This window comes from Globicephala melas, chromosome 15, assembly GCF_963455315.2.
Source record: "Globicephala melas chromosome 15, mGloMel1.2, whole genome shotgun sequence".
Taxonomy (NCBI): Eukaryota; Metazoa; Chordata; class Mammalia; order Artiodactyla; family Delphinidae; genus Globicephala; species Globicephala melas.
In genome coordinates this window covers 6,814,959-6,827,839 of record NC_083328.1, presented here as the reverse complement: position 1 = coordinate 6,827,839, position 12,881 = coordinate 6,814,959, and the positions used below count along the sequence as shown (strand labels likewise).

General features: G+C 56.7%; 2 protein-coding genes across 5 annotated transcripts in view; one reads left to right on the top strand and one right to left on the bottom strand.

Moving 5' to 3' along the window:
* Positions 1-1,368: 1,368 nt before the first annotated feature.
* On the bottom strand, positions 1,369-12,484 carry NYAP1 (neuronal tyrosine phosphorylated phosphoinositide-3-kinase adaptor 1). Of its 4 annotated transcripts, none has more exons than XR_009559182.1 (7): positions 10,936-12,265; positions 9,098-9,453; positions 7,105-8,625; positions 6,037-6,255; positions 5,473-5,582; positions 4,652-4,989; positions 1,369-3,812 (listed from the first exon to the last, which is right to left on the bottom strand). XR_009559182.1 is itself a non-coding variant. In XM_030845878.2 (7 exons), the coding sequence occupies exons 2-7, from the start codon at positions 11,001-11,003 to the stop codon at positions 4,726-4,728; spliced, it is 2,538 nt and encodes an 845-aa protein (XP_030701738.1). In that variant the 5' UTR covers positions 11,004-11,087; positions 12,342-12,484; the 3' UTR covers positions 1,369-4,725. The 4 variants fall into 4 exon arrangements, 3 of the variants coding, with proteins under 3 accessions (XP_030701738.1, XP_060141518.1, XP_060141519.1); XM_030845878.2 differs by adding an exon at positions 12,342-12,484 and having other exon boundaries at positions 1,369-4,989; positions 10,936-11,087; XM_060285535.1 differs by having other exon boundaries at positions 1,369-4,989; positions 10,936-11,087; positions 11,619-12,265.
* Positions 9,291-12,881, top strand: part of TSC22D4 (TSC22 domain family member 4) — a 20,418-nt gene continuing 16,827 nt past the window's right edge. The window contains exon 1 of the mRNA XM_060285537.2: positions 9,291-9,552. The gene's annotated coding sequence lies outside the window, so the exon portion shown is untranslated. The remainder of the gene's footprint in view (positions 9,553-12,881) is intronic.

Below are 12,881 nucleotides of genomic sequence, written 5' to 3'. Positions count from 1 at the left end.
GGTCCAGGCTGACTTCCCAGGGGACGCTCATTCCTCCAGATGCTATGTGAGGTTTATAATTCCAGCACACCCTGTTCTTTCAACTTCTAACTCTTCGCAGGCCTTTGATCTTGTACACCTAGCAGAAGGGCTGTGTACCTCTGGCTCATGGCAGCCTCAGCTGCCTGCCTCTGCCTGAGCCCCTCCTACCCTGACTCTGTCACTCCAGCCTTGCTGAGGTTCTGGTCTCTTTCTCATCTCCCCCATCTTGGTCTGTATCCCTACCCATCTCTCTTCAGCCTCAAATGAGGTACTGTGCTATCTTATTCAATCTCCTCAACAACCCTCTAATCATTCCCATTTTATAGATAAGGAAAGTGAAAAACTTAGCTGTTAGTGCTGATCTGGGACTTGAACCCACACACGCCAGCTCCACAGTCCCTGACACCTCGTGCCTGCCTCTGCTTCTTGTCACTGAGCACTGTTTTTCTTTTTTAGAAAATAATATCTATTTTCTGATTTCAGAATGAAGACATAAAAATTCAAGCAATATAAATGTTACTATTTTTTAAAAGTAAACTTAGGTCCCCTCTCTTCTCAGACCTCAAAATCATCACCATCAACTATCTGGTGTATTTCCTTCCAGACCTACATAAACGTTTATGAATAAATAATTTTTCTAAAACTGGGCTTTCTCTGTATGTCCTTTTCTGCACATTGCTTTATTCACTTATTAATTTATTGGGAACTGCTTCTTGTGTTTAGAACATCTATATTTCCTGCATTCTATTTAACAGTTTTAGTTTTCCATTGTTCCCATAATTATTTAGTCAGTGCCATACTGATGAACTTTGGGGTTGTTTCCAATTTTTCATTATTTCAAACAATGCTGCAATTAGCACCCTTGTGCATTTAGCTTTGCACACCTGTGTAACTATTTCCGTAGGATAAATTCCTGGAAATGGAATTTCTGAGTCAAAACCATGCACATTTAAGATTTTCATAAATATTTTTAAACCAACCTCCAGAGAGACTGTATTAATTTACATTTACACAATGAATGCCTGTCTTCTGCACATACTTGCCAGACTGATGTTACGAGTTTTTTTCAGTTTTGTCTGATGGGTGAAAAGTGTTTTATTATGGTTTTATTTTGCAGTACTTATTGTTAAGGTTGAGCACGTACATTTGTTGGTAATTTCTCTTTCTTTGGTGAATTGTCTGTTCATGTCCTTTGTTCACGTTTGCTGGGGTTGTTTTTTCTTTTTCTTATCAACTCACAAATCTTTCTTATATATTGTATCAATCTTTTTAATATGTGTTAGAAATAACTTCCTTGTTTAATGTTTCTAGTTTGGATTTGCCATATAGAAGTTTTAGCTGTGAATGAGATCAGACTTAAATGCCTTTTGGTTTATTTGTTACTGTTTTTTTTTTTTTCTAATTTTTATTGGAGTATAGTTGATTTACATGTTACTGGTTTTCATATCATTTTAGAAGGGCCTCCTCCCTCCCAAGGTTATAAGAATGTTCACCCACTTCTCCCTTTTAATATTTTGTTTTTACATTTAAATCTTTCGATGTAATGAATGAAATAGAAATCCAGCTTCCCACACTCTCCCTTGACTAGCTAATTGTTCAAGAAACAATTATCAAATAATCTTTTCCCCACTATTCAAGTGCCACCTTTATCATGTACATGCTAGATTCCCATGTGCCTTTGCTGCTATTTCTGGACTCTGATCTGATAGATTGTGCCATTCCTGTGCCAATCCCAGCTCACTGTGCTTTCAATATTTGATAGGCCAGGTCCCCCCCTTACTCATCTGTTTCGGAATGTTCTGGTTTTTCTCATTATCATTCTGGATAAACTTTTGAATAGTTTTGTCAAGTTTCCCAAATTATCCTTTTGAGATTTAGAGACTTCATTGAATTTACTGATTTAGGGAAGACTTACATCTTTTACATTACGGTCTTCCTATTTAAGAACTAGTTATTACTCTGCCTATTCAAGTCTTCCTTGCTTGAGAAACTCAAAGTACTTTAGTTTTATTGATTAATCGAATAGAGGTCCTATACTTTTCTTGTTAAAGTACTCTTAGATATTTTATGATTCTTGTTGCTCTTATAAATGAGATATTTCCTTCCATTAACTTCCTAACTAATTATTAAAAAGCTATTGGAAATCCTGCCATTTTCGACAACATGGATGGACCTTGAAGGCATGATGCTAAGTGAAATAAGTCAGACAGAGAAAGGCAAATACCGTATGATCTCATTTATATGTAGAATCTGAAAAAAAAAAAAAGAAAGAAAACCAAACTCATAGATACAGAGAGATTGGTTGCCAGAGCTGGGAGGTGGGAGGTGGGGAAAAATGGGAGGTGGTCAAAAGGTACAAACTTCCAGTTATAAGATAAGTAAGTCCTGGAGAGGTCATGTGCAGCATGGTAACTATAATTAACAATACTATATTCTATGTTTGAAAGTTGCTAAGAGGGTACATCTTAAAAGTTCTCATCACAAGAAAAAAAAATTGTAAGTATTTGTGGTGATGGATGTCAACTAAACTTATCACGGTGATCATTTCACTATATATATATATATATAGTGAAATTGAAAAGAAACATAAATAATTTAAAAGCTATTCCTTGTTCTTAACTCTTATCTCTGTCCACACCCTCTCTATGGAGCTCAGTCTTGGCCTTGAGTACCATCTCTATGTTGATGACTCCTAACATCCAGTCTTGTCGGCTCTCCCAAACCATCATCGTCTTATCTCTAACTTGGTATTTCCTAAATTTCAAAAATTCTCACACCACTGTCATAATTTTTCGTATTCTGTATTCCATCTGTACTGTTATTTATTTGCTTACTGTTTTTCTTTAAACCAATTCATTAAAAATAAATTTAGCCTTATCTTGTGCAATAACTGCTGTGACATAACAAGTAGTGTTCTGATGTGCTGATTAGAATTTCTCTAATATGCATCCGTATAAATACAGAACTAAAAGGCATCTCTGGTATCATCCTTGCATTTTTGAATCTCTGGTCTAGCTGGTAACAAACCTGAATATTCGCCATTGCTTCCCAGTCAACATTCTTCCCTCACGGCCCCTCTCAACCCCACTTTCCATGCTGTGTCAGGCTGATCATTTCCTCAGCCACCTGAGCGCCCAACTTGGGCTTCGTGGATACCCGCTTTGGCCCCTTCATCCCCATCAGAGGATGTTTTCTTTCAGTTGCATCTTGCAAACTGTCCCTTTGCCTTCCATTCTCCCAGACACTCTTTTTATCCTCCTCCCTGGATTCCTTCTTGAGGATCAGCCTCTTGCTTTGAGGCCCCTCCTTCTCCACCAGCTTCATCAAGGTTGACTCACTGCCCTCAGCATCATTTAAACACAGTTGCTGTGCCCATCCCACCACGGCAGATAATCATGACACGAGCTTGGGACCTTCCCCCTGCTCATCCAAACCTTACCTGTACTTTTAGGCTCACTGTACCTTGTCGGAGGAGTCCAGCTCTCTCCCTCTCCTACTCCTGGAGCACTGCCTGGTGTCGGCTCAGGTATCTCACCTCCCTGAATAGACTACAAGCTGCTTGAGGACAGGCTTCAGTCGGAACGTTCCTTCTGCATCGGCGCACGGCCACGCACACATCAGATGCTCAATTAGGGTTTGCTGAGTCACTGCACGGTGGCGTTCCCAAAGACTTTCCTCCAGCTCCACCTCTCCCTCTCACGTGCCATAGTAACCCGCCCTGCACAACCTCTGGCTCCCACCAACCAGGGGCAAGAGTGAAAACGGGACGGGTATATGAAAGGCGGAGCGCACTGAAACATAAGAAGCCAGTTCTAGGATCGTTAGTCTTTTAATATATTATTCTGAAAAGAAAGGAATTAAAAAAAAGTTCCTGACATCTCTTCTGAGTTTTTTGTTTTGCTTTTTAATTTAAATAAATACCCTGCCCGCCCCCCACCCGCGAAAATTTCCCTCCTTCCCCATCATCCCCCCCATCCCAGGTGCCAGACCCTCACCCCGGAGCTAAGTAAGATGCCTGCTTCAGAGCAGGCCAAGCTCACTACCAAATACTGGCGACTTGTAAATACTGTAAATGAGCCCTCTGGCCCCCGGGCTCCCCGGAGCCCCTCCCTTCTCCTGCTCCACTCCCCACTCCAGACCTGTCCCTAGCTTTGGCCGGGCGTGGATAGCAGGGCCTTTAGGCGTTGGGGAGAGTGCCAGCTTGGTTCCCTTTACTTGCCTGCAATTCCCCACTCCCTGTTCAGGAGTAGATCAGAAGGGCCAAGAATTGCCCCCCAGCCCAAAATAAATAACAAAATAAACAGCACCTCCCCCACTCCCCACTCTCTAAAAGAGCCCCTCTACCTCTCACTCTCCGGTCCCTGTCCCTCGCTGACCCGCCCCCCCTTCTTCCTCCCTGACCCTTCCCTCCTTCCCCATGCTGACCTGGGCTTGGCCTTCGCCCCCTCAAGAGAAGGGGTCTGCTTGGCTCAGTGGGAAGAGCGGCGGAGGGCCTCACTCCCAACCTCAAGCCAACCCTCCCCCAAGTTTCTGGGGGTGCTGCTTGGCGCCCCCAACCCGATGGGCCCGGCCGACTCCCCGTCTCGGGGGCTAGGGTGGAGGGCAGAGGTTCTCCCCGGCTCTCTCTCACCTGGTCCTTCAAGCGTCCCTCTTTCGAGGCCGGTCTCCCCCGCCCCGCTCCCCGGTCCCGGCGCCCCGGCCTCCTCAGATAGCGGTGTCCCAGAGGACTGTGTGCTGCCGGCGGCAGGGCGGGGTGCCGGACTTGCGGGGCTCAGGCCCGCGCCGCCAGCTGGGGAGGATGGGCATGCTCTCCTGCTTGCAGAGGCCGCGGTCGGGACGGTGGCGCGCCTTGATCTCCTTGCACACGCAGCGCTTGCGCTCGATCACCTCCAGCAGCTTGCCGTCGCGCTCGCGGGTGGCCTGGGGCGGCAGGGGCAGCGGCAGCGGCAGCGGCAGCGCAGGCTGGATCTGTGTCCCTTCCTCCCGCCGCCGGCCCCGACGGGGATGGGGGGGGAGGGAGGAATAAGGGGGTCAAGGACCTCAGAGTCACCCGGCCCTGTCCCCACCGCCGAGCGCCGAGGCCAATGCTTGGCCCAGAAACAAGTCCTCTCTTGCCCCCAAGGCCTCCGTCCTCTCTCCCTGCGCCCTGGTGCCAGGCGGTGCGTGTCTCACCCCAGGAAGGGGCGCCTTTTCAAAGCTGTCTTCCCAGCAGGATGCATTTTTCCACCCAGAAGGGATGTCTCTTTCTAAACGCAACGCACAAAGGCGCACGTCGGCCAGTGGCGGCCCTGGCTGGCTACCCAGGATCTCCCCCACCCCCTCGCTCTCCAGCCGTCCCCGTTAGTCTGTGGCAGGCCCCAGCCTGAAGTCTTGCCTTTCTTCACTCACCCGGGCCTTCTTGCCTACCTGTTCCTTCACAAATAAAATGCCCAACCCCGTCTCCCTCCTCACCTGGCTCGGGGCATCCCTGGGCTGGCTGCAGGGCCGAGGGGTGTGGAGCGCGGCCTGCCGGACTCCTGAGGTGGAGGCGGAGCGCCCCAGGCGGTAGCCTCCCGTGAAGTCTGAGGCAGAAGACAGAGGGGTGAGAAGGGAAGGGGCTTCCACGTTCCCCTCCCCCAGTTCCCTGAGGACAGCCCGTGCCAGGCCGCCCCCACCCCCAGCCTCATTAGAGGAGGAAAGGGGTTGGAGATGTGGTATTATAATGTAGGGCCCACGGGCTTCCCGGGTGGCACAGTGGTTGGGAGTCCGCCTGCCGATGCAGGGGACGCGGGTTCGTGCCCCGGTCAGGGAGGATCCCACATGCCACGGAGCGGCTGGGCCCGTGAGCCATGGCCGCTGGGCCTGTGCGTCCGGAGCCTGTGCTCCGCAACCGGAGAGGCCACAGCAGTGAGAGGCCCGCGTACAGCAAAAAAAAAAAAAAAAAAAAAAGAATGAAGGGCCCCGGATGAGGACCCTGAGAGATTCCCCCCAGCCCGCCCATCTGTGTGCTGGTGTACGAGGGCTTGAGCGTGTCACCTCCGTTGCGGTGGCAGGCGGGGAAGGTCTGGCAGGGTATGGGCAGCGCGGGGCGGCTTCCTCCTCGGTCCCCTCCGTGGTGGATCCTGGCCAGCAGGCCCTCTGCCCCCTGGCTCCTCACTGGGATCCCTGATGCCACAGAGCCTCTGTCCTCACGCTCCACCTTGCCTGCACCCTCGGCACTGCCATTCCAGGCCTGGACACTGTCCTCGACCTCTCCTGGGTGACAAGGAGAGCTCTGAGACTGTACAAGGAGAAGGGTCTTGCTGTCCCCCCAGCTATACACACCGCGGCCTGGATGGACCATAAGTAACTTGCCCCGTTGCAGGTCACAGCTGGGAAGTGGGGGGGGCCCTGCTTCACACAGAACATACACAGAAGGAGGGACGCCAGTCCTGGCACCACCCCTGGGCTGAGAATCATAGATATTTACTGCTGCCAAACCCTCTTCCCTGTTCAGAGGGGTCTCCCCTACCCCAGTTTAACTTCAGAGCCCCTCCAGCCCCAGACAGTGCCAGAATAAACACCGTCTGAAACAGAGACCGGGGGGGCTGTTCCCTAGGAGGGGGAGAATTCCCAAAGCCGGGAAGTGAGAAGGGGGGCATTGGGGGAAGGGCTGCATGTGAACTAAGCTCATCTCCCAGAGTAAGCCTGGCAGAGCATTGCGTTGCCAAGCAACGGTAGGGGCCTCCCTCTCCTCTCCCTCCTGTCTGGATGGGTTGCCATGGTAACGGCTGGGAGGCAGCTGTGTTTAGCTCCTAGTGTGTGCACACTCACAAACACACACCCCTGCAGCCCAGCGAAGGGAGGGGCAGGGAATAGAGCTGGACAGGGCAGGAGGAGGAGACCAGATTCTACCCCGTCCCCATCCCAGGTCTTCCTGCCCCTCCAGAGCACACACGGGGACCCCATCCCTTCAGTCTGCTGCATGCCCCCATCCCTCTTGTCTCCCAGAAAAGTTCCCAGTTCAGGACAATGGGCTGTGGCTTCCAAGTATGCCCTTCAACACCTCCCCCAAATCATCACGGACATCCCCTGTCCCCTCCCCGTCACCCCCTCCTCACTCACTGTCCAGCTCTTTCGCCTTCCTCCCGCCATACAGGACCTTCCTCTGCAGAGCCCAGCCTGCCCCAAACGTCGAGGCGCCCATCTCCTCTTCTTCCTCTTCTGGTGTCCCCGCGCTGGCGATGACGTGGGCACAAGAAAGGCTGGCAAAGGCCCCCCCGTCGGTCCCTTGCTCCTGCAGCTGGATCTTGACCACGGGGGATGGAGCCCCCATTCCACAGCCCTTATTCAGCACCCCCCCAGCCTTGAGGCTCTCATAGGCAGGGGGTCTCTTGAGCCCAGCTGCCGCAGCTGGGTAGGTCCAGAGGGGGGTCAGGGGGCCTGCAGTTGGGTCCGGAAGGCTGTGTGGGGAGGCCAGGCAGGCGCGGTGGTGGAGAACCCCAGCTGCTGCGCCCATAGCCCCGCCATGGGGGCTGGACTTCCCAGGCACGGGGGGTCTCGAGCGGGTGCACAGCATCCCGTGGAGGACTGAGATCTCCTTCTCCGTCTTTGGCTCCCCAGCGCCCAGGGGCGGACCGGTGGGCAGGACGGAGTGCGTGGTCACCTTGACTGCTGAGTACACCATGGTGTAAGACACGGCCTTGTCCTTGGGGGGGCCGGGGAGCAAGGCAGCCGGGGCAGGAGGGGCTGCCGGCACCCCTGCCGCCTTGGGGCAGATCATGCTGTGGGAATTGGGGAGCTCCCTCTCCCCCCGGGGCTGGCCAGAGCCCTGGGGCGGCAAGGGTGTCGAGTGGCTCCGGGCTCGGCCCGAGGGTCCCAGCAGCAGCAGGTTGGCAGCGGGAGGCGGAGGCGGTGGGGGAGGCGTCTCCCGCTCCCGGGCAGGCACTTGGGGAGCTGGGGTGGAGCCGGCTGGCTCCTTGGAGTGGCAAAGGACTGGTAGCCTCGAGACCCCATCGCCAGGGGCTCGGGAAGCAGGCTTGGCCTGGGGGAAGGCCAGGAGTGGAGGACGGTGCTGGAGGAGGTTGGGGAAGGGCGGCGGGATTTCACAAGGAGTGGTCTTCGTGGGCGTCCCCTCCCTCCGGCTCGGGAGGGCTGAAGCTGGACGGCGCTGGGTGTGGAGCTGAAGGGCGTGAGGCTGGTGCGGTGTGGAGCTTGCCGTCAACGGAGGGGCCCCATTGGCGCGGCCTTCCCCGGCCTCCTCGGGCAGCGGGTACTTCATCTCCTCGTATATGGCCTCGCTCTCTTCTGAGTCCGAGTCAGCGCCAGCCGTTGGGGTCGGCCCCCCCCCACCCCCAAGAGGGGGCCCAGTCAGTCCCCCTCCACTCCGCCCTCCTCCCCTGAAGACATCCCCCACCATCTCAATGTACACCGGTTCCTCTTCCTGGGCACCCACCTCAGGGTCCCCAGCTACACAGGACCCCCTACTGAGGCGGTGAAGGGGCGGGTTCCCCCCTCGAGGAGAGGCGGCTGGGGGACAGGACTCATCAAAGGAGACAGAGAGCTGGGTGTTGGGACTTCTCCTGGGCTTCTGTGGAGGAACCTTCCGGCTGGACTCGCGGCCCTCCGGGGTTGGCTTTTGTGAGCCTGGGCAGGAGTGGGAAAGAGAACAAGAAACCGGGCTGTAAGTCGAGGAAGGAAATGGGGAGAGCCAGTGTGACCTCTTGACTCACCGGCAAGGACATTTCTGCCTCTTCATTTTCCCCACATCCCTCAACTTACAGCCCCAGTGGGTTCTTTTCCTACCGGTCTGCCTCCTGTCCTTCTAATGAACGCCCCAGAATCTGCAGCTCCCACCCTCAATTCTCCCTGACCCTCAAGGCCCTCCAGGGCCACCCCTTTCCCAAGAATGAACTTTTCAAGGATCTTCCCCTGCCCTTGAATGGTTCATCTCAGGCCCTTCCAAAAAGGAACCCCCCCACTCCTTCTGAGAATGGAACCTTCCACTTCCTCGGTTCTTCCCTGAATGAACCCTCCCGGCAGGCCTCCCCTGGCCTGGAATGGATCCTCCCAGCTCCCGGCTCCCGGCTCCTACTGGGCAGGGGTGCTGGTGTCTCACCTGCTTTCTTGCTGGGGGGCGTCTCTGCCCCCGGCCCTGCCATGCTGAGCTTGGTGCTGGGGTGTCTCCGGGGCTTGGCCGGGGGTCTTCGGGTGCTGCCGTCCTCTGTGAGGCCCCCCCCGCCCCCCCCAGGCACGCCCCCCACGCTGTCCATGCTGCCCACCGAGTGGCAGGAGAGGGAGCGTGGGGCCATGGCGCTGCGGCAGGGGTGGGGGGTGTGCTCTTGGGAGGCGGGCATCGTCATGAAGCCCATCCTGAGCGAGCGGCGCAGCGAGGCAACGTCCCGCACGCGGACCCCCGGCCCTGGGCCGGCCCCGGGCCCCGAGGAGCCTGCAGGAGCCCCCTCCTTACTGGAGCTGGGGAGAGAAGGCCCAGATGGAGCAGAGGTCGGGCCTCAGGCCTGGGCCTCCGGCTCCCATACCCCAAGAGGGGTTTGCAACCCTGTGGCCTCCCAGGTAGGAGGAGGGGGGCCGGGGTGGAGATGGGGGGAGCCTGAGGGTCCAAAGCACTAAAGAAGCTTCAGACTGAATTTCTAGGCTTTGAAAAAGGCAGGGATGAGAGAAGGGGTGAGCCTGTGTGCAAGGGAGCATTCCTGGAGCTGGCCGACCCCAGCCTGGGCATCTCTGGTGCACACACACGTGTGGACAACCTTCGTACATAGAGATGCAAACCCAGGCAGCGCAGCCCCGCCTGGCACATGCTTCTGCCACCCTGGCTCTGCTCCTTCTCACCCTCACGCTGGCCCACACCTGGCCTCTGGCCTCCCTTCATGTCTGGCTGCTGCGGCCTCCACTCCCACACCGCCTCCTTTCCCAGACCCGGGCTGTACCGCCGCATCCTCAGAGCGGCCTCCCCCAGCTGATCCTTCTTCCTCCCTGCCTCTCTCTCTTTCTTTCTTTCCTTCTCTTTCCCTCTCCCTCTCCCTCTCCCTCGGCGCTGTCCTCTCTCTGTCACCCTCCCAGGCTCACCCCCCATTCCCTTTCACTGTCTCTGAGCTTCTGTGTAAGTGAAGAGGGGGTGCGGCTGGCAGGGAAGAGGGGAGAGCTGCGGTGGGGTGGGCTCTCATTAAGGCCCTGTCTGCTAACCCTTCATTAGGGAGAGATCAGTGCAGTGATAGCTCTGATTAATCTAATTAACAACAAGAATTAAACTCCACAGTTTTGAGGAGGGAGAAGGGAGCAGGGAGGTGGCTCTGACTCAGGCTCCGAGCGGCTGTGCCACCAATGGGAATGAAGAGAAAGGAGCAAGACAGAAGAGGCCAGGTGCCAGGTCCCCGGGAGGGCAAGGAGAGGGGGCGAGCTGTGTGTGTGTGTGTGGTGGTGGGGGGGGGGTATTGGTTCCCAGCCCTGGCTCCTCTGCAGGGCCAGCCTGCCCCCCTCCCACACACACACAGCCCCATCACTGGGAGGGGGCCAAATGGATCATCTCTGGTGCCCCTCAAATGACCCATCCCTGGACTGTGAGGGCAGCAGGGCCTGCCCCTTCCAAGGTCAGGTGACAGGGGAACCAGGAGCCAGGCCCACACTGACAGAGAGGAGGACATCACAGGCCAGAGGTGAGTCAGGAAGGAGTGTCTTGGGCCTCTGGGGATGGGGAAGAGCCCCAGGGTGTCCCTGGGCTGGAAGCCCCCTGAGAGGCCAGGGCAGGGGCTGGAGCCAGGAGCCAGGAGCCGGGCAGGGACAGGGCGTGTGCAATTCCAGCAATTCTGTAGTGAGCACGGCTCTGAGATCAGACTGATGACCAGGCTGTTGGAGTCAGGAAGGGCAGAGGGATGTGGCCCCGCCACGAGGGAAGCAGAGGTGGGACAGGTGAGGGGGCAATCTGGGATGCGGCCTTACCTCCTCTTGGCCTCCTCTTCCTTGTGCTGCCTCCACTCCAGCTTGGTTTTTCGGTAGAGGAGGTTCATGTCGTGGGGCAGGAGGCAGGTGCTGGGGATTCCTGCTCAGCGCCACCAGGCCCGGGGGGCGACCCTCCCTGGGTCCCGGATCCACTTGGTGGGGGGGAATGGAAAGGAAAAAAAAAGAAAGATGTGGGGTGGTCGGGGCCAGGAATGAATGAGAAAGAGAGAGAAGGGAGCAGAGATGTGACTCTGGTCCTCAGAGAGAGGAAAACAGATGGAAGCACAGAAAACCCAACGCCGCCTTCAGGACCCACACACGTACAGACACAGACGGACATGTATCCAGAGTCACACACCCTGACAAAGGTGTTCAGAGCCACAGATACACACTCTGGAGAGATCAGACTGACACAGAATCCCATCCTGTAAATACATCCTGAGCCACCACACAGACAGGCCCCACCAACCTACAGCAACCCTGCGGCCACACAAACACACGTTCAGACCCACAAACCACCAGGCCACAGACCCATATCTACCAACAGAGGACCAGACACGCTGATTGGCACAGGTAAACACAACCTAGGAACAGCCAGACACACAGACATAAACACCCCGACACACCCACAGCACACACAGACCTCCAGACACACACAAATCGGCGCACCGAACTGGACGTACCTATAGACAAGGAGTCATGCCGGGGCCTACTTGCCTACACTGCACCCCGCTGGGGAAGGGGGAGACGGTCAGACTCCCCACCCCCTCTTGGGGCCTGAGGCTGGGGGGTGTCATGAGGGCAGGGCGGGGATGCTGGAGAAAGGGTGGGGGCATTCTGAGTTGGGCAGCTACAAGACCACCCATCCATGTCTCTCCATTCCCTGCCGACCCCCTCACCAGTCCTTCGCCTGGGCCCGGGCTTCCGTCCACCCCTATTCCTGCACCCTGGCCCCTCAGCGAAGGTCTCCGCCTCCCTCGCTGAGCGCCCAAATCACCTTCCTCCTCAGGGATCTGGGAGGCTCTCGGCTTCCCTCTCGCAGTCCCCGCCCCTCCATCCCACCCGGGGGTCTCCAGTCTGGCCTCATAGCTACCTTCTGAGCTGCGGCCTCCATACCTGCCCTGGTTTCCCTTCCCCCAAACACACTCTCCTTTGCGCTTTCTGCCTCACCTCTCCTTCTAGGCGCCCCTCCTCACTGCCGTCCTCTCCCTTCCCTGTTTGTTCCAAACCTGGCCGGCTTCATCCCCCTCTCCATCCAAAGGCCCCAGGTTCCCGGGCACCCCTCCCCTTCCCCTTGTCCTGCTACCCTGGGTTTCTCCGTCTCTCGCCCCGCCAATCCTCCCTACCCCTTGTGCCCCCATCCCACCTCCCCGCACCAAGCCTCCCCAATTTCTACATCACCGTACCTGGCCTGCCGGGCGCCGGCCCCCCCATGCCGGGCTCCGCCCGGAGCAGGAGGAGGGAGGAGGAGAGACAGAGAGAGACCGGGGGGGAGCCGAACAGGGCCCTGCCGCAGAGACAGCCCCGCCTCCGGGTCCGCCCCCAGACCCGCCCCCGGCCCCAAACCCACCCTTCCACACCCTCCAAGGACGGAGCAGGAGTGGCCGTGCTGCGCTGCGCCGCTAGGCTGGGGTGGGGGGCACTGGGCCAGCGGAGCCGGCGGGGGGACTCGGAGAAACGTCGTGGGGTGCAGGGGACCCGGCGCCAGCCCGTCCCCGCTTTGGGGCGTCCGCTCCTTGTAGCCCCTCGCCCCTGCCCGGCAGGGCCGTGCTGGGTTTGGTGTCCAAGGCCCCGGCGGAGCGAAGCTGGGCGCAGCGCGCAGCGGCGCCTCCCAGCGGCGACCCGGGGCCTGCGCCCACGCGCGTACCCCGTGCAGCCGGCGCTCCCCGGGTGCGCACACCACGTCCGGCCCGGGCGAGGTTGCGGCTGCGGGGCCCGGGGTGCAG